The sequence below is a fragment of the Sorghum bicolor genome, chromosome 9, assembly GCF_000003195.3.
Source record: "Sorghum bicolor cultivar BTx623 chromosome 9, Sorghum_bicolor_NCBIv3, whole genome shotgun sequence".
Lineage (NCBI taxonomy): Eukaryota > Viridiplantae > Streptophyta > Magnoliopsida > Poales > Poaceae > Sorghum > Sorghum bicolor.
Genome location: NC_012878.2, coordinates 52,916,490 through 52,936,114, shown reverse-complemented (window position 1 = coordinate 52,936,114; position 19,625 = coordinate 52,916,490). Strand labels below are relative to the sequence as shown.

General features: G+C 47.8%; 3 protein-coding genes across 5 annotated transcripts in view; 1 reads left to right on the top strand and 2 right to left on the bottom strand.

Moving 5' to 3' along the window:
- On the bottom strand, positions 2,020–4,995 carry LOC8064135 (RING-H2 finger protein ATL74). The gene has a single exon (XM_021447186.1). It carries the CDS (start codon positions 3,514–3,516, stop codon positions 2,890–2,892), a length of 627 nt encoding a protein of 208 aa, XP_021302861.1. The 5' UTR covers positions 3,517–4,995; the 3' UTR covers positions 2,020–2,889.
- On the top strand, positions 12,054–19,269 carry LOC8077003 (expansin-A4). 3 transcript variants are annotated; one of them, XR_002447791.1, is made up of 5 exons: positions 12,054–12,412; positions 12,542–12,854; positions 13,324–13,701; positions 18,856–19,018; positions 19,097–19,269. XR_002447791.1 is itself a non-coding variant. In XM_002441218.2 (3 exons), the coding sequence occupies exons 1-3, from the start codon at positions 12,283–12,285 to the stop codon at positions 13,625–13,627; spliced, it is 747 nt and encodes a 248-aa protein (XP_002441263.1). In that variant the 5' UTR covers positions 12,055–12,282; the 3' UTR covers positions 13,628–14,058. The 3 variants fall into 3 exon arrangements, 1 of the variants encoding a protein (XP_002441263.1); XR_002447790.1 differs by having other exon boundaries at positions 18,856–19,269; XM_002441218.2 differs by lacking the exons at positions 18,856–19,018; positions 19,097–19,269 and having other exon boundaries at positions 12,055–12,412; positions 13,324–14,058.
- Positions 14,249–19,625, bottom strand: part of LOC8077000 (midasin) — a 41,864-nt gene continuing 36,487 nt past the window's right edge. The window contains exons 58-65 of the mRNA XM_021447921.1: positions 17,825–18,097; positions 17,610–17,744; positions 17,312–17,515; positions 15,501–17,150; positions 15,131–15,412; positions 14,859–15,038; positions 14,551–14,778; positions 14,249–14,451 (exon numbers count right to left, since the gene is read on the bottom strand). Of these exons, the coding sequence (XP_021303596.1) occupies positions 14,419–14,451; positions 14,551–14,778; positions 14,859–15,038; positions 15,131–15,412; positions 15,501–17,150; positions 17,312–17,515; positions 17,610–17,744; positions 17,825–18,097 (2,985 nt within the window). The 3' untranslated portion in view covers positions 14,249–14,418. The remainder of the gene's footprint in view (positions 14,452–14,550; positions 14,779–14,858; positions 15,039–15,130; positions 15,413–15,500; positions 17,151–17,311; positions 17,516–17,609; positions 17,745–17,824; positions 18,098–19,625) is intronic.

Below are 19,625 nucleotides of genomic sequence, written 5' to 3'. Positions count from 1 at the left end.
AATATACAAGCGGTGCAGGTACCCCTGGCCTATACATCCGACACTATATTGGTTAGTTAGCTAATTTTTAGCTGGCTACTTTTTAGCCATGGCTAACGACTAGTACTAGTTCATCCAAACAAGCTCTAATTATCATGGACATAATTTTAAGGCTCTATTGGGATCCCTATAGATAGTAGTTATCTATTAATAATTAGTTCCTCTGTCCTGTAATACAGTGCATTATAAATTTAAGATAGCTTAAGAAAATACTAAAATTATACATGTACCATAGATTATTCCATTTATAGAGTTTTTTCTCAGATCGTGGTTTTCTTTTTAACAAACCTTGCCAAATCGAAACATAATCATTATGTAGAATGCATTGTTTTTAGTATAAATTTTAGAAATCACAATGCACTCTATTTCATGACGGAGGGAGTATCTCTTTTGGATCCAAACAGATATAGATAATAGTATAGCTAATTTTTAGTTGGACCTCTAGATAATAACTATCTCACTAATTAGATCAAATCATAAAATAGCAGGTAGATTTAACAACCCAACCTTATCCCTTTCACGCCGTGCACCCCCCTCTGTGTGACCCTCGCACGCCCGCGCACCTCCACCTGATGCGTCGCACCCCTTCGCTCATCGCACCGTCTGGGTGCTGCTAGGAGCCGTGCAGAGGAGCTCTAGCATCGCCACCCCCTCCATGGCCGCCGACGTCACGCTGGCCTCCATGGCCGTCTTCCCGTTCCCCTCCTCTAGCAGCACGACGAGCAGCACCTTGGCGGCCAAGGGATTCAACTAAAAGTATCTATAAATTCCCATAGCAACGCGCAGGAGATTTAACAATTTCAGTTGATGTTTCTCCTAATATTTCTATGTTGCAGGATTTCAAAAACTTATAGTCTAAGTCTTGGAGCATGTTCTAATGCAGCAAAATGGTCTGATAATACAATTCAGGGTTTGTTAATGAGGCTTCGTTTATTTTATCTCCTTCCCACCTTGAGCAGTTTACTCTTTCCAGAACATGATGGGTATGCCAATTGTCATGTAAACACACAATTTCTTAGTAGTGTCTGATATTGCTAATGAAAATTTTCTCCAACTATATTGTATTATTGTTATGGTAGAGGCTGGAACTTTGTTCCATTATTTTAAAATATTGTATTATTGTTATGAGGCAAATTGTACATAACATCTTTCATCCATCCTTCCAAAAAAATCTTAGAAAATTTGTGTTTCATATTTGCATGATTAACTCATGTGTCATTTAATATACCACTTTCTAAATTTCCACAGTAACATAGGGAGTATTTACCTAGTTAGCAAAGTCAGGTTCCCACGATTAAACTCCAAATCTGGAGACATGCGTCCAGTTATTTCTAGAACAGATATTTTTACTCAAGTTGCATAAAAGAGAGACAAGGCCAGAAGGGACATGGTGAAAATGACTAGGACCTCTTATCCTCCTCCTTTTTTTTTTGTGCGAAGGGATTTAGCACCTTTTCAACTGTGGTAATTCACACACGCTATAAAAGTGACCTGTGACTTACCCTCCGTCCCAAATTATAAGTCATTTCAAGAATTTTGGAGAGTCAAAGTTTTTCAAGTTTGACCAAATTTATATAGCAAAATAATAACATTTTTAGTAACAACCAAGTATCATTAGATTTTTTGTTAGTTATATTTTCATAATGTACTTATTTTATGACAAACTTGAAAATGCTTTGACTCTCCAAGATTCTTGGAATGACTTATAATTTGGAACGGAGGTCTGTCCCAAATTATAAGTCATTCCAAGAATCTTGGAGAGTCAAAATTTTTCAAATTGGACCAAATTTATATAGCAAAATAATAACTTTTTTGGTACCAAACTACCAACCAAAGTATCATTAGATTCTTTGTTAGTTATATTTTCATAGTGTATCTATTTTATGACATAAACCTTTATATTTCTCTCTATATTTTTTATCAAATTTGAAAATACTTTGACTCTCCAAGATTCTTGGAATGACTTGTAATTTGGAACGGATGGAGTATTTGCTACACTCATATCCGCATTGATCCACATGTATTATTAGAATAAATTAAGACAATGAAAACTACGTCCAGCTCAACACATATAAACTGAAGTACATATGAGTGTTTCAAAACAGGCCACCTGAGAGGCTGAGACTGTCTTCCGTCCCCGGTCCACCTCCGGTTCAGGTTCAGCCAGCTGCCCAGCTCCTCAGGACGCGTACGTTTTTCTCCATGCATTTCGCGTGAACACCGGGCGACGACGACGGACCACGCACCGTGCAGCTAGCCGTGGCCATCGGGGTTTGGCGCCACGGAGTCATCTCGGTGGTTGCAGCGACGACGCGCGATCGGCTTTCACTTCAGATCAAGTCATGCAGTTGTCACGCAGCTACCCGCAGCAGATTAATTTGCACTCGGTGGTTGTTTGGTCGGCGTGCCGAATGCCGATCGGCGCACGGCCACCGTACAGCTTCCAGGCGTGCCGCTGCCGGCCGCCGCCGGCGACGAACGCACGGCGGCACGGGTGCACGCGCCAATGCGCATGAGCATGTCTTACCGCATGGCTACTTATTTGTAACAAGTTCTCGTACGGCGCCGCCGAACACGCACAGTGATCGAACAACTGGGCAGCTACTCACACATTTTGACGGCAAGATGCTAGCAGTTCACTCCAAGTATCGTCATCTAGTGCAAGTGGGACAGCCGTCGCCGGATAATATCGGACGACGATGCGGCTACCAGGCTACGGAGATATTTTTACATGAGCTTATCCACGGCGACAGAACAGTACAGAGCTATACACCTTGCTCCGTTGCGTGTGCGCCTACCACTAGGTCTGCTTCCCAATGGGCGATGGCCACACATGCTCCACCCCGTCCCTCACGCGATGACCACGGCGATGGTGTCGCTATCCGGCGGCCGCCGGCTCTGGCCGCCGCCCCTGCCGCCGCCTTTGGCGGGCTTGGGCTTGCCGTCCATCACGGGGCGGCGGCACGTCGGGCACGAGCCGCGGGACAGCAGCCAGGCGTCGACGCACGGGACGTGGAACCCGTGCCCGCACCGCGGCAGGACGCGCACCTTCTCGCCGTCCGCGAACTCGCCGAGGCAGATGGCGCACACGTCCTCCTCCTCCTCCTCCCCGGCCCCAGCCCCGGCCCCGGCCTCCTCCTCCCTGCCGACGTAAACCTCCACGGGGATGCTCCTCAGCGCGCGCTTCTTGATCCCGCCTCGGACGCCCGCGCAAGACGACGCGCCGCCGACGCTCGACGACGACGCACCCTCGCCGCCGCCGCCGCCGCCGTCCGCGGCCCGGCCCCCGCACCAGAGCGCGCACCTGGCCAGCGAGTTGAGCGCGATGGCGAACAGCAGCGCTAGGAACAGCGCCGCCAGGAGGATGACCGTGTTGGTGTCGAACGTCGCGTCGACCCCCGGCGCGCCTCCGACTCCGCCGCCAGTACCGTTCACGGCCGCCAGCGCTGGCGCCTTGGATCCGTCCCGACGGTCCATGCCACCAGCTGCTCTCGCGCGCGAATGCTAGCTCCTACCTTGCCTGCTGTGCGTGCTCTGTCCGCGCGCGGCAGCAGCTAGCGATGCATATAAGCGGCGCGATCGCGATGCACGTTCCGGGGGCTGTTGCGCGAGAGTGCGCTTGTGCTTGGAACCCCCGGCGCGAAGCCTGGCTTGAAGGGATAGGCACACGGCCGACGGGTGGTGCCGCCCGCTCGCTTTTTTGATTGCTTTGTAGGCAAAGCTAGGACTGGGAGCTGAACTAGAGAACAGCTTCCTTGCGTGCTTGGGCAGGACGAGCCCCGGATTTGGGAGCGTCTACTCCGATCCGGTGCATTTCCGCGCGGCGAAAAGGGCGTCTCGCGACCGACCGTCCGTCCGTCACATCTCCTTGGTGGCCATGCCATGGCCTGGTGTCTGAACCAGCGACGCCGTGTCCGTGGGCAGTTGGTCACTTCGTTAGTCGGAGCGCTGTGTACACCGTGGAACGCATGCAAAAAGCGCACGCCTGGCGCTGCCGTCTGTCACGACACGTCGACACGAGTTGCCCGCGTCGCGTTGGCTGCGTACGCGGGGCCGGGGATTTTTTCTTTTCTTTGCCACGCTCTCGAGCGTGGCATGCGATGCGAACGCCGGCACCAAATGCTCTTTCGGGGATTCCTCCGATCGAGTGTGTCACCGAGCTCGCTTTTTATGCCTTTTGGAGTGTTTGTTACCGGACGCTTTTTTGGCCTTAGTGAGGGTTTGGAACTTTGGATGTGACATGTCGTGGCAAATAATGCATTATGCGCACAGCGAGTGCTAAAGCCTAAAGCAGATAGCACGCACCACTCCTCATGTTAGCTGGTGCATATCGTGTGTTGCCCGGGTGCCGAAGGAGAGAACAGAGAGGGATGGAACAGAGTTGGTTAGGTTGTGGTACTCCGTGCTTCCCCTGCAAAAGATACACTTAATAAATGCATATCCCTGATGATGTATCATATACACTCTAACCTACCAATTTGTGCCTGGCTTTAGATTAGATTTTCAGGAGCGTCGACACGGGTGTCATCAGTTGCCAATTGCCACGGACTAACTATTAAGACGTTTTGATTTTGCATAGCTTTCCCTATATCTTTAGATATACACCATATTTAGTCTAGATATATAGTAAAAGAGTCTGTCTTACAGGTGTTTCACCCTGTTCTAGTACACAAATTTTTTTGATCGGAGGATGAAGATCTAACGGCTTCCACCTCATCTTCTACTTCTGGTTGCACCTAGCTCCACCCCACTACCCGCCGTCGGCGCGTAGGCCGCCTCTCCCCTAGTTCTCTTCCTCTCTTCCGTTTACTCCTTTGGCACAGATCATAAATCATAAGAATATTTTTTCTATGGAAAAAGATAAGGACAGAGGTTGTGGTAGAGGCTCGTCGGAACGCTAACCAGGAGAAGACCTACCTCGCGCGGATCCACCATGGTCGGCAAGCTCGCGCGCGTGTGGGGGCACGAGCACGAGTGGGGACCAGGGCTGCAGTGGGGATCGCCAGGAGGTCACGCGGGGCATCGGTGGGGCTCGCGGGTGGCCACCGAGGCATGGGTAGGGCTCTTGAGAGAGAGAGAGAGAGAGAGAGAGAGAGAGAGAGAGAGATGTGCCACTACGTCAGAGTCACACGAGGAAGGAGCGTCACCACTCACCACACATTCGCTGTTTTTAGTCAGAGTCGGGTATGGGCTCTATACTCAGAGGCACAGTAAAAATGTGTGTCACCGCACAACCAGATTTTATAATTTCTCCTAGCGATGTGGGGTTCTCCTAGTGTTTTAGCATTCAAAATTTAGTATAAACTTTTCTTAGTAAATACCTCCTAGTGAGGATTCCCTAGTGTTTTGACTAGTGGTAGTGTTTTATTACTAACTAAAAACACTAGGAGAACTCTACCATTTTGGTAGTGCCGGCTCTGAAAACAAACGGGTGTGCATTAACATTCCTAATAGCGAGTAAAAGCAATATTGCTGTTTTAGAGAATAACATGTGCATATAGCCTAGCGTTGAGGTATTGCGTGGCTCCTTGGTTGTTTAGTCTCTCCAGTTTGATCCCTAAAGGAGTTCTTCTTTTTCTGATTTTACTTTTCACTTCAATGGGACCCACCTACTGCTGGGCTGCAAATAAAGAAGAACCTGGCGTGGGCCGAAAAGAGAGATCCGGCTGGGCTGCACTGGGCTCTAGTGGAGAGGAGAAAAAGATGGCGGTTGGCGCAAACCGAGTTACGGGGAGAAAGGGATTTTCTTTTTATCTTAGAAATACAACCAAGTTCAATTCTTGTTGATTTTCCAAATCTGAATTTCTTACAAATTCCAGAATGATTATATTGGTGTCCAAGGAAATAGATGCAATACTTTCTGGTTTATTTTTCTCGACACTTTATTATACGTATGCCTCAGGTGGTTTGCGAGCGGGGAAAAGCAGGAAACAAATTCAATGAGTCATAATGACACGACTTAGAGTTGTTGAGTTTTATTTGGGATCTTAAATATAATATTTTATTTAAGATATTGATGCTATTTGAACTATTACTTTACCGGTGTTACTTATTCACATCACATATATTTTGGGATGTGACATTTATGACAATAGAATACACTATCACAATAAATATTACTCTCTCAATTCCAAATTATAGGTCATTCTGTTTTTTTCAATATATAGTTTTGGTTATGTATCTAGACATAAGATGCGTACCTAGAAAAGTTAAAACGACTTACAACTTGGAACAGAGACATTATGTCACAACACTAAAGTATTTTGGATTATACAGTCATTTTGGGTTATGACAATTATAATTAGCGAGCATCATCAAATATAATGCCAAATTAAAGTAGGTAATAACGACATTGTATTTCTGATCAGGCAATTCCCGTGCCGGATAGAAACTACTAGCAGGCAGGGCTGCCAATCAATCCGTCTAACACAAATTTGAAAACCGTCGGCCAACCGAGAGTGTGTTTCATCACACAATAGTGGTCAGACAGGGAGATGGGTAAGGCTTGGATATATGAAGAACCAAAGCGAGGTCCCAACTCCCAAGCTCAATTACAGCAGAAGGTATGCACTGAATGACAATGAAGATGATAGAAGCCTGATAGTAGTTCACACTGCAGAAAGTGCAGACTGAAACTTTGGCCTTAGTTCTAAAAATTTTTAGGAAATTACTGTAGCATTTTCGTTTGTATTTGACAAATATTGTCCAATTATGGACTAACTAGGCTCAAAAGATTCGTCTCGTCAATTTCGACCAAACTGTGTAATTAGTTTTTATTTTCGCCTATATTTAATACTCTATGCACACGTCTAAAGACTCGATGTGACGAAGAATCTGAAAAGTTTTGTAAATTTTTTTAGAAACTAAATAAGGCCTTTGGTCATGAGGATAGACGCCACCAATCGCGCTGACGACGAGCACCACGATGACTGCAAGTAGGCAACCACCACGACAACTCGCCAACGCATATGATAGAGTTTGGGTGTGCTTCTGGTAAACTTCTCGACTGTTCTCTTTTTTTTTTTTGACAACACTCGACTGCTCTCTGTTGTTTCTTGTTTGAGAAGTGGGACTGCTTCTCACCCAAAAAAAAAAGGTGGAACTGCAGTTAACCTTAAAAAGGCCGGATCATCTTTTGGTGGTTTCAATGGTGGGCCCAACGTAACGTTGGGCTGTTTTCAGGCAGGCCAGTTGCCCTTGCTGCATGCCTGTTTTCGCTGGTGTCGCCCGTCCCCCTCTGAACCTGAATGTGTGTTTTTTTTTAAAAAAAAGGTAGCCCGAGATTGTGATTGAAGCAAACACCCTCACATTTTTTTGCCAGACCCACAGGGTACACACCTCTTTTTATACGGAGGAAAATAAGGTGGGCCAACCAGCCAAACGCTCAAAACGTCAACAAAAATTCAGGTGATGAAGATATGGAGAAAATCATTTCTCCATTTATACTAGGAGGAGTTTAAAAAATCTGATTCATCTTGCTCCTTGTTATATTCTGGTGGAAATTAGCAGATAATCCATTGTTATCAGCTCCCCCACCCGCCACCTGCTCCCTCCTAGTATTCCAATGAAACCATTCCATTGAAGAATCAAGGAGCAGTACCGAAGAATCAAGTACCTAGCCGAGCTCTCCCAAACAGGGCCGGAAACGTCCAGCGCTGCATTTTCACAGTGATACTGAAATTGGCGGATGCTTCAGAAAAAAAAAAACTAACAAGTAACAATAGTGAATGACGTTTTATATTTAGGTTGTAAAACGGGTAATAACGAAGCATAACCTAATTGTGTTAGTTTTCTTGCATTGAAATTTGTGTATCTAGTTTAAGTCTCTAAATTAGTATAGGTATACTCGCATGTGTAGGCCTTGTTTAGTTGGCAAAATTTTGGAATTTCAGGTACTGTAGCACTTTCGTTTGTATTTGACAAATATTTTTCAGTCATAGACTAATTAGACTCAAAAGATCCGTCTCACAAATTATAGGTAAACTGTGTAATTAGTATTTTTTTCGTCCATATTTAATACTCTATGCATATGTCGCAAGATTCGATGTTATAGAGAATCTAAAATTTTTGGCAAAACTTTTTAGAAACTAAACAAGGCCTAATCCTTTATGTGGTATGCCACATATATTTGTTGCTGACAGCTAGATGCACTGGTTCAGCCTATCAAAGATGCTTGTTGGGGTCACTAGTGTATGATGTGCACCTGTGTGTGTTCGTACTCCTAGCTCGTAGCATAGGAGTGAATGTTTTCGGTGTACATGATGTACCCTTCGCTCGCGTTCTGGAAAAGAAATGGCGATCGTGTTGATGGAAAAGTAAATATATGATGAGATCATGAGAGTGATTGACTTTTGCTGACCCGTAAGTGCTTGTCCTACCTTTAACGAAGTAGTATTTATTTAGATTATTTATTAAGAACTAACCTACACAAATAACGCTTCAAAATGTGGGCTCACTCTGCTACTTTTTTGTTGTTGCGAGGAGAGTCTAATCCTATGTCTTCTTTGGCAGGACGCCAGGGGGCGCGCCGATCAGTTAGTTGGACTGACAGCTTAACGAACCCATGCATGTTACCACATGCAATGCAATGCAATGCAATGGTCCAACGACGCTGAAAGCAAAAGATAGCCACCCCAACGCAAAAACCCGTATCACACAGACTGAAAGCACAGAGACCGACCGAAAGGATCCTCATCACCAACGTGCCTTTCATCATCACGCGCGCGAGAAGATCTGAGGTGGATAACGCAAAAAGGATGTCTGCGATTATTCCCACCCCTGCGAGCTGCTCTCTCCTTCGAACGATTCAGCGCGCGCGCGCGATGTTGCATCCAGCCCCAAGCCCCCGATCTGCATCGGTCGCACGTCAGAAATTTATGCGGGCCAGCGAGCGACGGTGCACGGCCGATCGCGAGAAATTCCACTGCGGCCTTTATACATCACCACATGCCACTTGCCAGACAGCTTGGCAGCTTGCCGTACGTGGTCCGTGGAGACGACGACGACGCTCTCGATGAGTCAGTCTCCGCAGGCCATCAGTTATGCAGCCAGCAGCAGCCTCATGGATCGGGGGAGCAGATGATTTCTGGACGAATCCGATGCTATGACACTGCACGTACACGTTCGGGATCGGAGGATCACTCATTCATCGCTCCAGCAGTCTAGCAAATGCTCAAGTGCTGTGCTGCTGGGGCATCATCGTCTGTTTCTAGTTCCAGTTCCAGGGTCGTTCGTTCAGTAAAATGTTTGGAAAGCAGAATGCAAACTCAGCAAAAGTTCGACCAACCAGATCATCCGTTCGATCTCTCATGTCCAAGCAAAGCATATTATTCCCAGCAATCATGGACAGGTCGGTATATGCATGCAACCAGAAACGAGACCCTGGAAAGCTAACAAGCAAAGTAGTATGGTCGATCTCCTAACTGTATAACGAACCACCAGTCACTACACATGAATCATGATTGCGTCTGGTCGAGCAGAGTACCATATCTCAGCAGCAAACAAAGAGGCACACGGCACAGGGCGTCGGTCACAAGATTCCCTTGTTCGCAATCGCAACACAGGCAGCGGCGGTGCGTCTCGTCCGTTCGCTTCCCGGAGGATTTGATTCGGCCGAGATCCCAGCCCGTTTGGAGGGACGTGGAAGCGGATCGGAGGGCGACTCCCTCCGGCGAGCCATGCATCAAGGCAAGATCGCGCGATCTGTTTGTTTGGGCGCGCACCCGGGCACATGGCTGCTGCCTTTGCTGCCCCGGAAGCGTCCCTATCATATCCGCATGTGGTGTGCGCAGGGGAGAACAGGCGCCGTACTGGTACTGGTACTGGTACTGGTACTGGTACTGCTCCGCTCCTGCTCGCAGCGGCTGCCGGTCCGGGGTCTCGATAACTCACCTGTGGCTCTACATGCCCTGAAACAAAACTGCAGGCCGCCCGGCTCCCTCAACATTGCTAGCTGCGCTCGTTTTACAGCTTATATAATACAGTATATTATAGTATATAACAAAAGGAAAACGATTTACTACGACTACGTACATATACCTTGCTACAAACCGCTGTAATCGTATTTGAGTAAACTGAGGTGTACTATGTATGTGAATTGTGAAGATACCTTTTTATTTTACTGAACCTGCGTTTATGTAGCGGCGGCTCAGTGCAAGTGCTCCAATCCAACTTGTGGAGTGGGGCAGACACAGAAGACCATGCATTCAGCTAGCGTATGGAGGCGTGCGATTCATCAGCTACGGCGACTGGGAGCAGAAGGCAGGAACGAGAGTCCAAAAAGGAGACCGTCGGCTAGTGACAGGGCATTAGCCGGCCGTAATGCCCGGGCGGCCATGTGCAATTAACATGGGGCATGGGGTCAGCGACGGCGAGCCTGGGCAACTGTTGCTTTCCTGCTGCCTGCTGGAGTATTGAACAGACGGCGGCAGGCACCGCACCGGCACGGCAGCAGGCAGATGCTTCACGACGTTGGCATGCATGTTAGTTATCCTCTGAATGAATTCGAAAACATGGCCAATAAGGTGGAAACCAAGCGATATTATTTACCAATAAAAGAACTAGCACTAGCAACGACGACCTATTACGCAAGTAGTAAAAGACGAAATTTTACGTCAAGCAAAGCAACGGCGGCTTTGAACTCTCGGGACGCGCAGGCAGGCAAAGGCTTGACGGCAGCTTTGTGTGTTTTTGTTTGAAGCTGCTGGGTTCATGCACCGACGCACGCACGCACAGTTCGTGTCCCACGCGCACGCTCACCGTCAGATCTCATATAGTCTCGCCATGTTCCGCGCATGTGAGGTGCGCGACCATGTGAAGAGTCTCCCCCCTCCCCCTTCAAGGACAGGACAGCAGAGCACCCCCACAGCCACAGCGCCCACAGGCCAACAGCCACGTCTGGCCTCGCCCATTCACACCACATCACCCTGTGTTCCTGTGAACGTGCACTGATCATTGGCGCGCGCCGGTAACGTGCGTGTCTAGGCCATGTTTCTTGATGGGTTCCCCTCCGTGTGAGAGCTGCTCCGTTCTTTATGCGCTAGCTTCATGTGCTCTGTGGACCGACAAACCCGCGCCTGTTCCATATCCAATCAATCAGTTGTTCGGTGTACGTACACTACTGTTGTTGGTTCCGGAGTTCATTCATTACAGACTAAAATAAAAGCAGGATGATCCTCGCTAACAGTTGAGCCTGACAGAGCGATTATCAGACTGTCTCTGAGCCTGCCAAGGTTTTGCAATGGCAAGCTCGATCCTCAAGCTGTCACTCCACTTTCCACCTTAGCTTTTTGTCTCGCTGCTGTCGAATCGCTAAACGAACTGTCAGTCAGTCAAGTATGATGCCATCGATAATCTTGCGTTTGGCCAAGCAACTACTATAGTTCAAACAAAATAGACTCCAAACGAAACTGCATCACCAAGTTGCAAAAAGAAAAAAAAAAGAAAGATCCATCGACGATAAGCGCGGGCGGCACTCGGCCGCGAGTGACACAGACAGCCACAGCCCCATGCCGGGATGCTGCGGCCGCGCCGCGCGGCGGACACAGCGAACGTGAACGTGAGCGGATCTCCTCCGGCGCAGACAAGGCAGGCGATGGGCAATCCCCGTCAGGGAACCGGCCAATGTGAGTGACCCGCTCCAGGGTCCACACAGTTAACGCGCTGCCGCTGCCGCTGCCGCCGCGCGGCGCATGCATGCATGCAGTCGCCGTCGCCGGAGTCTGCTGCCGAGAGCTGAGCAGGCTCGCGCCAGCCATGTGGGGAGTTGGCCTCGCGGGGCCCCGGGGGCCGCCGAGGGCGCCCTCGCCTCGCCCACGACACGCGAGCAGTTGGTGCCATGTCTACGTGCGCTCGCATGTGCGCTCGATTTTAACTGCCGGTGGACGGTGGTCTCTCTCGGCCCCCTGCGGCCGTGGCCGTGGCCATGGGGCACGTCGCTCAGGCCCGTTTCTTTTTATTTTCAGTTTCTGCTTTTATTTATATATGGCCCCCTGCCTTTTAGCCGCACCAAATCGCAGAGAAATTTTTGTATACGCGCACGGCCCGCGAGTCTCGCAACCGCCACCGGCGCCTTTGGTTCGGCTATAAATAGTTGGGTGCTGGGAGGGCAAGCTCCTCACTGCCAGCCAGACGTTTCCAAGCCATTAGTTGTTGGTAGCACACAAGCTAAGCTTTAGATAACCTTCTTCTTCTTCCTGCTTCTGTCTCGAAGGCAGCTTCGGAGCTCGGAGCGCCCAGCCAGCAATGGCCATTGCCGGTGCTCTTTTCCTCCTGCTCGGTCTCCTCGCCGGGGAAGCCGCGGCGGGCGGCTACGGCGGGTGGCAGAGCGCGCACGCCACGTTCTACGGCGGCGGCGACGCGTCCGGCACAATGGGTGAGTCGTCGTCCACTGCCCTGCCTCGGCCTGCCGCGGCCGTGCGTTCCGATCATCGTCGATCGGCTCAGCAGCAAATTAAAAGAAACTGATGGTTGTTTTTTGTGACATCCCTTCTTTCTCGTCCAGGCGGCGCGTGCGGGTACGGCAACCTGTACAGCACCGGGTACGGCACGAACACGGCGGCGCTGAGCACGGCGCTGTTCAACGACGGCGCGGCGTGCGGGTCCTGCTACGAGCTGCGGTGCGACAACGCCGGGCGGTCGTGCCTGCCGGGCACCATCACCGTGACGGCCACCAACTTCTGCCCTCCCAACTACGGCCTCCCCAGCGACGACGGCGGCTGGTGCAACCCGCCGCGGCCGCACTTCGACATGGCCGAGCCCGCCTTCCTCCACATCGCGCAGTACCGCGCCGGCATCGTGCCCGTCGCCTTCAGGAGGTAACCCCCTCATGCTGGCTCGATCAGTTTGCTCTTGGATCACATGCCCGTGCTGGCTGCCTGCACATGTGTGCTGCTGGCACGGCACGGCGCCGTGGTCACGCACGCACACATGCACGATATGGGCCCGAGCTGCTATGCTACGGCTCGCCCCGCCTTGTGGTGGACCAAATCGACCCAACCGCGTCGGACGTCGGTTCGAAGGTTGGTGGACCCGCACCCCAAGTTCGGCCCATTAGTTCGGTGGGCCACCCTGCAGATTCGATACGGGTCTCGTGGGGTCCAGGATGAGCTGCAGGCGACGCGCATGTGCCGTGCCACCACAACACTCTAGCGTAGTACTCACACGCACTACTGACTACTCCCATTGACGCCGATCACGAATCGGTCGTCTCACGTATACGTAGTGACCGTTAGTTGCAAACGCATCTGCATGTGAAAACTGACACGTACGATGGCATGCATGCAGAGTGCCGTGCGTGAAGAAGGGCGGCATCCGGTTCACCATCAACGGGCACTCCTACTTCAACCTGGTGCTGGTGACCAACGTGGCGGGCGCGGGGGACGTGCGGTCCGTCTCCATCCGGGGCTCGCGGACGGGGTGGCAGCCCATGTCGCGGAACTGGGGCCAGAACTGGCAGAGCAACGCGGACCTGGACGGGCAGGCGCTGTCGTTCCAGGTCACCGCCAGCGACGGCCGCACCGTCACCAGCAACAACGCCGCCCCCGCCGGATGGCAGTTCGGCCAGACCTTCGAGGGCGCCCAGTTCTGATTTCTGAACGAACTTCTTCTGATCGTCGATGAAGTGGACGATTAGTCAGTCAGTCAGTCAATTAATTAATTACGGTACTATTTTTTATCGATTTGTTTTTTTTTTTGCCTTTTGCGCGTGATGAGTGTGCAAGAGAGAGAAATTAAGACAAGACGAATTGAAGCCTCTCTCTCTCCCGGTTATATTTGAAGGAAGGAGAGGCTTTAATTGGGCTTTTGCGCTATGCTGAGGCTGCTAATCTAGCACCCGCCTAGTAGTACGTAGTAGACGGTTTTCCTTTGCTTTTGCTCTGGTGGTGGTGGTGGTGGTGGATTATGGAGTGTGGACCAAAGATTGGAGATCCCCAGCTCCTAGAAGTACGTACTAATAGTACTTGAAGAAATGAATAATAGTTGTAATTTATTTTTGGACCTAGCTTGTTGTTATTATTATTGTACTCGCGCCGGCCTTGAGTCGAAATTGAAGCTCGCGCAAGGCCGGCCGGCCAGCCATTGCTCTCATTCATCAGTAGCTTCGTTCTGGTGTGTTTGTACGTATGGGTGGCGGTGGTGACTTTTGGTGTTTGTTGGGGGTGTAACGCCAAGTACAGTATCTTCTGCTCACATGGGTGGGGGCAAACCATGTCGCGGATCATATTCCCAAAAGAGATTTGAACTGTGACGGTATTTGTACACAATCAAGCCTGCGATCACAGAGTTTCGAGGCCCAAGCAAAAATAAAAGCTCTAGTTTGCTGTACAGCTAAATGCGTCGCCCTACTCGGTAAAATTAGGTTGGCTAACGTCCCAAGGATCACTCGTTGGCGCTCTGCATGAGCTCAAACCACTGCACAGTAGAAAAAAGGTCATTAGTAGGGCAACCATTTGTTAATTCAAAAGAGATCATTAGTATGTCAAAAGGGCTAAACTGATAGGAGTAATTCACCTGTCTAATCAGGTCGGCCAATGTGCGAGGAAGAGCTTCAATGTTCTGTAGCATAACATAATACGGGAATGGAAATGAATCCATGTATTTTTTCAGCTCTACCTTCTCCCCTACTTTAAAGCATGCTTCCTTTAGATTAATAATAGAATCCTCGGGGCTATCCAGGAGCACATACGCGACCATCCTCTTTCGATTTAGAACATCTCTAACATGGCGCCTCAAGTTTTCCTGCGACAGAGCCAACTTCAGAACCCAAGAGGAAAGAGGGTATACGAGCTGCAGCCAAAACTGAAGACAAAAATAGTTACCTTTTCATGGAACTTTCCATCAGATATTATCAGTATCAGTTGCTGGAGAGGATTTTGCCCTGATGGGGTGCGCGCCCGTGCAACGGCAGTATCGAGCATAGCATTCAGATGCGTCAAGAGATCAGACACTGGTTGATCCTCAATTTTGTTATCTTGTTCAAAGGACAAACTAGAGATCATCTGAAACGAGCATGAAAAATACATAGCAATAGTTATACAAGCTTACAAGCGTACAGTGAAGATAAGAGAATCTGTAAATTTTGTCAACTTACATTCACTCCAGCTTCACCATTGAAGATCTGATCAAAATCATGTAGCACTCTAACATTCCCCTTCTTTCCAAAACTTGCAACTGCAAATTGTCCAACCTCAAGCTGTGACATAGCACGGCACACAGTAACTAATGCCTCAATAGCAAATTTTCCACATTTGCCCTCAGACATACTTCTTGAGTCATCAACAGCAATAACCACTTGGTAATTCCGTTTATTAGGCTTAGTTCGGCGCAACCATATCTTGTCTCTGCGGAAATGACTCGCAATATACGGAATGACCTGAAGAATCAAGAGTTGTGTGTCATATACATCCCTATGGAGGGGAAAGGAAAACATATAATGATAAGTTCATTGGAAATAAAAGTACCTTCTTCATGTTTATTCTCTTTCCAGTTCTATAATCCCCTTGAAGCTTACTAGCAAGAGTTGGTTCCATAACCAGGCGCAATTGCTCTGCCAGTTCCTGGGACAATTTCAGGGTTGCCAGCTCAAGATTTTTCCAGTCCACAATAGACCTTTTTGTCTCTGCATCAGTGATGTCCAGATCCATCCGGGAAGGTAATTCCCTGTCAGTAGTTAGGTCAATAAGAGCTATTTTGTCATCTGCCAGGGGTTGTTTGAAGGAAACAAGATCTTTGAAAGTGTGATCTATTCTGCTTTCAACTAAATTTTGAACGGATGTGTCAGTTTGAATCTCTCTGCCATCAAATTCATTGGCATTTTCAGACTTGCTGGGAAGTGCTTGTGAAGTTTGAAGGTAAGGCACCTCAGGGTCATCAGGTGTTCTCTCATCACTTTGTTCCAATTTCCTGGCACGGCTTTCATCTTCCAAGAAAGATTGATTAATTTGATTGTCATCATTGATCTGGTCAGCTGTTGCAGCACCCAATGCCTGAGAGGTGCTCTGCTCACCCTCAGGCACATAACGAAATTCAGCAGTGTTCTCATTACTATCATTTCCAGTTTCTGCTTGATGATCCTGTGTATCAGCTGAGACTTTGGCCCGTTCTTTCCAGTCCTCCAATGCATCTCCAATGCTCCTGAAAGGATTTGTCTGCTTGATGTGCTGCTGAGCATCATTTTGCATATCTGGCATAGAGTTGGATAATAGTCTCGAATCATCACCAGCATTGGGCATAGATATTTCCATATTGGGCACTTCATTTCCTGAAAAAATTACTGAAGGAGCAACAGCGCCGTGCATGTCACTGCTGTTGGCCAAGTTGGTTTCAGATTCTCCGTTAGAATCTACTTGCATATTGTCAGGCTGTAGGCCTTGTGATGGAGGCATAAGTGAATCGGTCTTGTCCAATTGGTGTGTATCCATCTCACCTGCTTCTGTGTTTGCATCTTCAACATGCTCCCCCTCATTATCTACCAGACCATCGCTATGCTGTGCCATATCTCCTTCCTCCATATCATCTGAAGCATCTAACCTCTCATCTGCTTGCTCCGCTTCTTCAGTACCTATATCTTCATTGTCAGCATCTCTTTCGTCAGTTTGTTCTTGTTCCTCCATATCAACATCAATGGAATCATTATCTGGTTCAGGGATTTCAGGCCCAGTCCGGTCATCATATGCATCAGCTTTGTCCATGACTTCATCAGTATTCAGATCAGTTTCATCACAGGTACTAGGATCATGTTCCAAATTATTATTTTTGCCTTCCTCAGAATCCATTTCCATAGGATCTTCCTCCTCAATAGAACCATCGTCCTTAGCTCTCAGTTCCCTATCATCCTGTTCTGTCCCTTTGGCTGATGAGCCTGACTCATATTTCTCATTAGATGTCTTAGGATCATCATCTTCATCCTTATCCCATGATTTCTTGCCAACCACTTCACTTGCATCACCAGTATCACCCATCTGATTATCCAAATTATCCTCATCTTCGCCACCTGAGTCTTCGCCTTCAAGATCCTCAGAAACATCAGATAATTGTGCATTAAAATCATCTTGCATTTCGACAGCTTTATCATCATTCTTAGGAGCTGGATCAGCCTTACATGTCAAGTCCTGCAACAGAAAAGAAGGTCAGCTTCAATGAAGCATACAGAAACTGCTACAGTTGAAAGTATATATCACTCATATACATCTCCAATTAGTAGCATAGAGGCTCGGGTATTTGTTTCATCCCGTCATCAAAAGAAGTTAGAAGGATGTACTAGCACACTAACCTTACTATCACCAAGTTGTGATTCATCATCTATATCAGAGCTTACACTCTTTTGACCATCCCCGTCACCCATGCCAGTTCCACTTCCAACAGCATCTTGGTGTAGCTCATCATCTGCATCTTCTGCTGTATCTTCGGTGGAACCAAACCCCTCCGTAAATAGATGAATAAAAAGGTCCCCAAGTGCAAGAGTCATTTCAGAAGTCTGAAATCAAGAGAAACAGGCCTTAGAAAAACGAAATTAAACATTATTTTACCAAAATACAAGAGGACAATTCCTCCAAACATGAAATACTTACTGTTCTGTGTGCTTCTAAAAGTTCAGAAAGTATCCCTTCTGCTGATGACAGGATCACACCGAGCCAAGCATGAAGATGCATTAGGTGCACCTCTATACTAATACGAATCTGAGGTTTATAGTCAACCAGCAACCTCTGTTGCAAACAATAACAAATGAGATGGTATAACAAAAATTATACAGATAAGAAAACAGTGTAAAGGTGATGGCACAAACCACTAGAATACAAATCTTTTCACCAGCAGCACAAATATCATCCAATTTGAGATTCATAATGCATGTCTGCAAAGTATCTTTCCATGATGCAACATTACCAACTGGTGAATTATCAGTTCCATTACTGCATACTTCATGATCAGTGAGCGTTCCGAGAACACCAACCAATAGCATGAAAGTTTCCTTCAAAATTTCTATATACGAAGCTTCAAGCTTCAAGCATAACTTATGATTTTCTTCAGCTTGTCTTGGGTTCTTCATTGCCATCTTGCCCTACATCAGTCATGAATATTTAAGCATAAAAGATTCACATAGAATATAAGGGAAAATGCCTAGTTAAATCAACATGTAACACACTACAAAGGAAAATGCCTAGCTAAATCAATATGTAACCTGCACTAATTGGACAGAAGTAAATTCTGGTTGAAACAAAGGAAAAAATAAATGAACTGGAGATGTGCCGCTCCAATCAAAGTGGGACATAGGATTCATTTTCCATTCCCCCATGTTTCTAAAAAAAAGGCCAACTGCCTACCCCCCCCCCCTCTCTCTCTCTCTCTTCTTCCTCAGCCTGACCTAGTCACCTTTCCCTATCCCTTGTTCTCTTTAATCTCTCTTCTCGTCTCCCTATCCCGAGAGAGGAACATAATCATCTCCTGGGGGCAGTGTGGCAGATGCTGTGGATGTGACTGCTCAGGCATGGTGTCATCTTTATACAATGTGAGAACATGAATATATTGCGAGTTGTGGGTGATCATTTGAGCCCAGGCCTGTTGTTGGATAACCTAATCCAATCCCAGATCCACACCCATGCGATTTGGGTCGGGTGTGGGTAAGCAGCTCGCTACACGTTGGAAGAAGGGTAGGGTACGGGTATATCCGTCTGCACCCTTCCTCCCATTTCCTTCAGTGGACTACTAGCCTTGTGCCCCCCTTTGCGCCCTTGCCTCCATAGCTCGATTCCCCAGTGTCATCAAAGGAAGCCCAAGCCCCACAATGACTCAATCCTTTCTGCTTGTTTGTTGGTCCAGCAAGGAGCGGAAGCCCCAACCCCTCTACAGCTATGCTGGCCTCATCGACAGATTGGTGGAAGGGGAAGAACAATCAGCCAGGAGCATGTGTACAGATTGATGGAAGGGGAAGAACAATCAGCCAGGAGCATGTGTTATAGCACCGGTGACACGCTCACACGAGGTACTCTCTAGACATATCCCCAAATCCATCCTCCCTTGGTGAGTTTTGTTTGATCTGTTCTTCTTTTCCCCTTTTCAGAAGAGAATTTGGATCTGTTCTTCAATATATTTGCATTTCACCTTTTAATTTGTGAGAGGCATTCAAATAATAATTTTTGTTTCATCCCTGGATTTGTTCCTGAACTGTACTCTTTCCTTGTAGATACCATGCACTTCCCATTTTGCAATCTCGTGAACAGCAGTTCAAGCTCTTGTCCATGGTCATCAACTATAATAACAAATTACCCAATGGGTATGGATAATTGGAGAGGGTGCATAATGGATATTTCAGGATTGGATTTGGGTGTGGATGAGCACAGGTGTGCCCATACCCTCCCCAACAGCAAGTCTAACTGAACCTCATGGGCTGTTTACACATTATGTGGTGCGGTGGTCGCTAGGAGCTCAACCAATAGGGATGAAAACTAATCCTAACCTACCATAACAAACTCTATGCTTCTAGGTCCTTGCCATATTGTATTATACTCTTATAACAAAATAAGTTTAAGCATATATACAGAACTACTCAAAATAGGATGGGTAACTAAACAGGCATTCAAATACATAGC

Excerpts from the sequence above, each read along its gene's own strand:
- LOC8064135 (XM_021447186.1), bottom strand. The coding sequence starts at position 3,516 with ATGGACCGTCGGGACGGATCCAAGGCGCCAGCGCTGGCGGCCGTGAAC.
- LOC8077003 (XM_002441218.2), top strand. The coding sequence starts at position 12,283 with ATGGCCATTGCCGGTGCTCTTTTCCTCCTGCTCGGTCTCCTCGCCGGG. Across the intron at positions 12,413-12,541 it reads CGACGCGTCCGGCACAATGG|GCGGCGCGTGCGGGTACGGC; the intron begins GTGAGTCGTCGT and ends TTTCTCGTCCAG. Across the intron at positions 12,855-13,323 it reads GTGCCCGTCGCCTTCAGGAG|AGTGCCGTGCGTGAAGAAGG; the intron begins GTAACCCCCTCA and ends GCATGCATGCAG.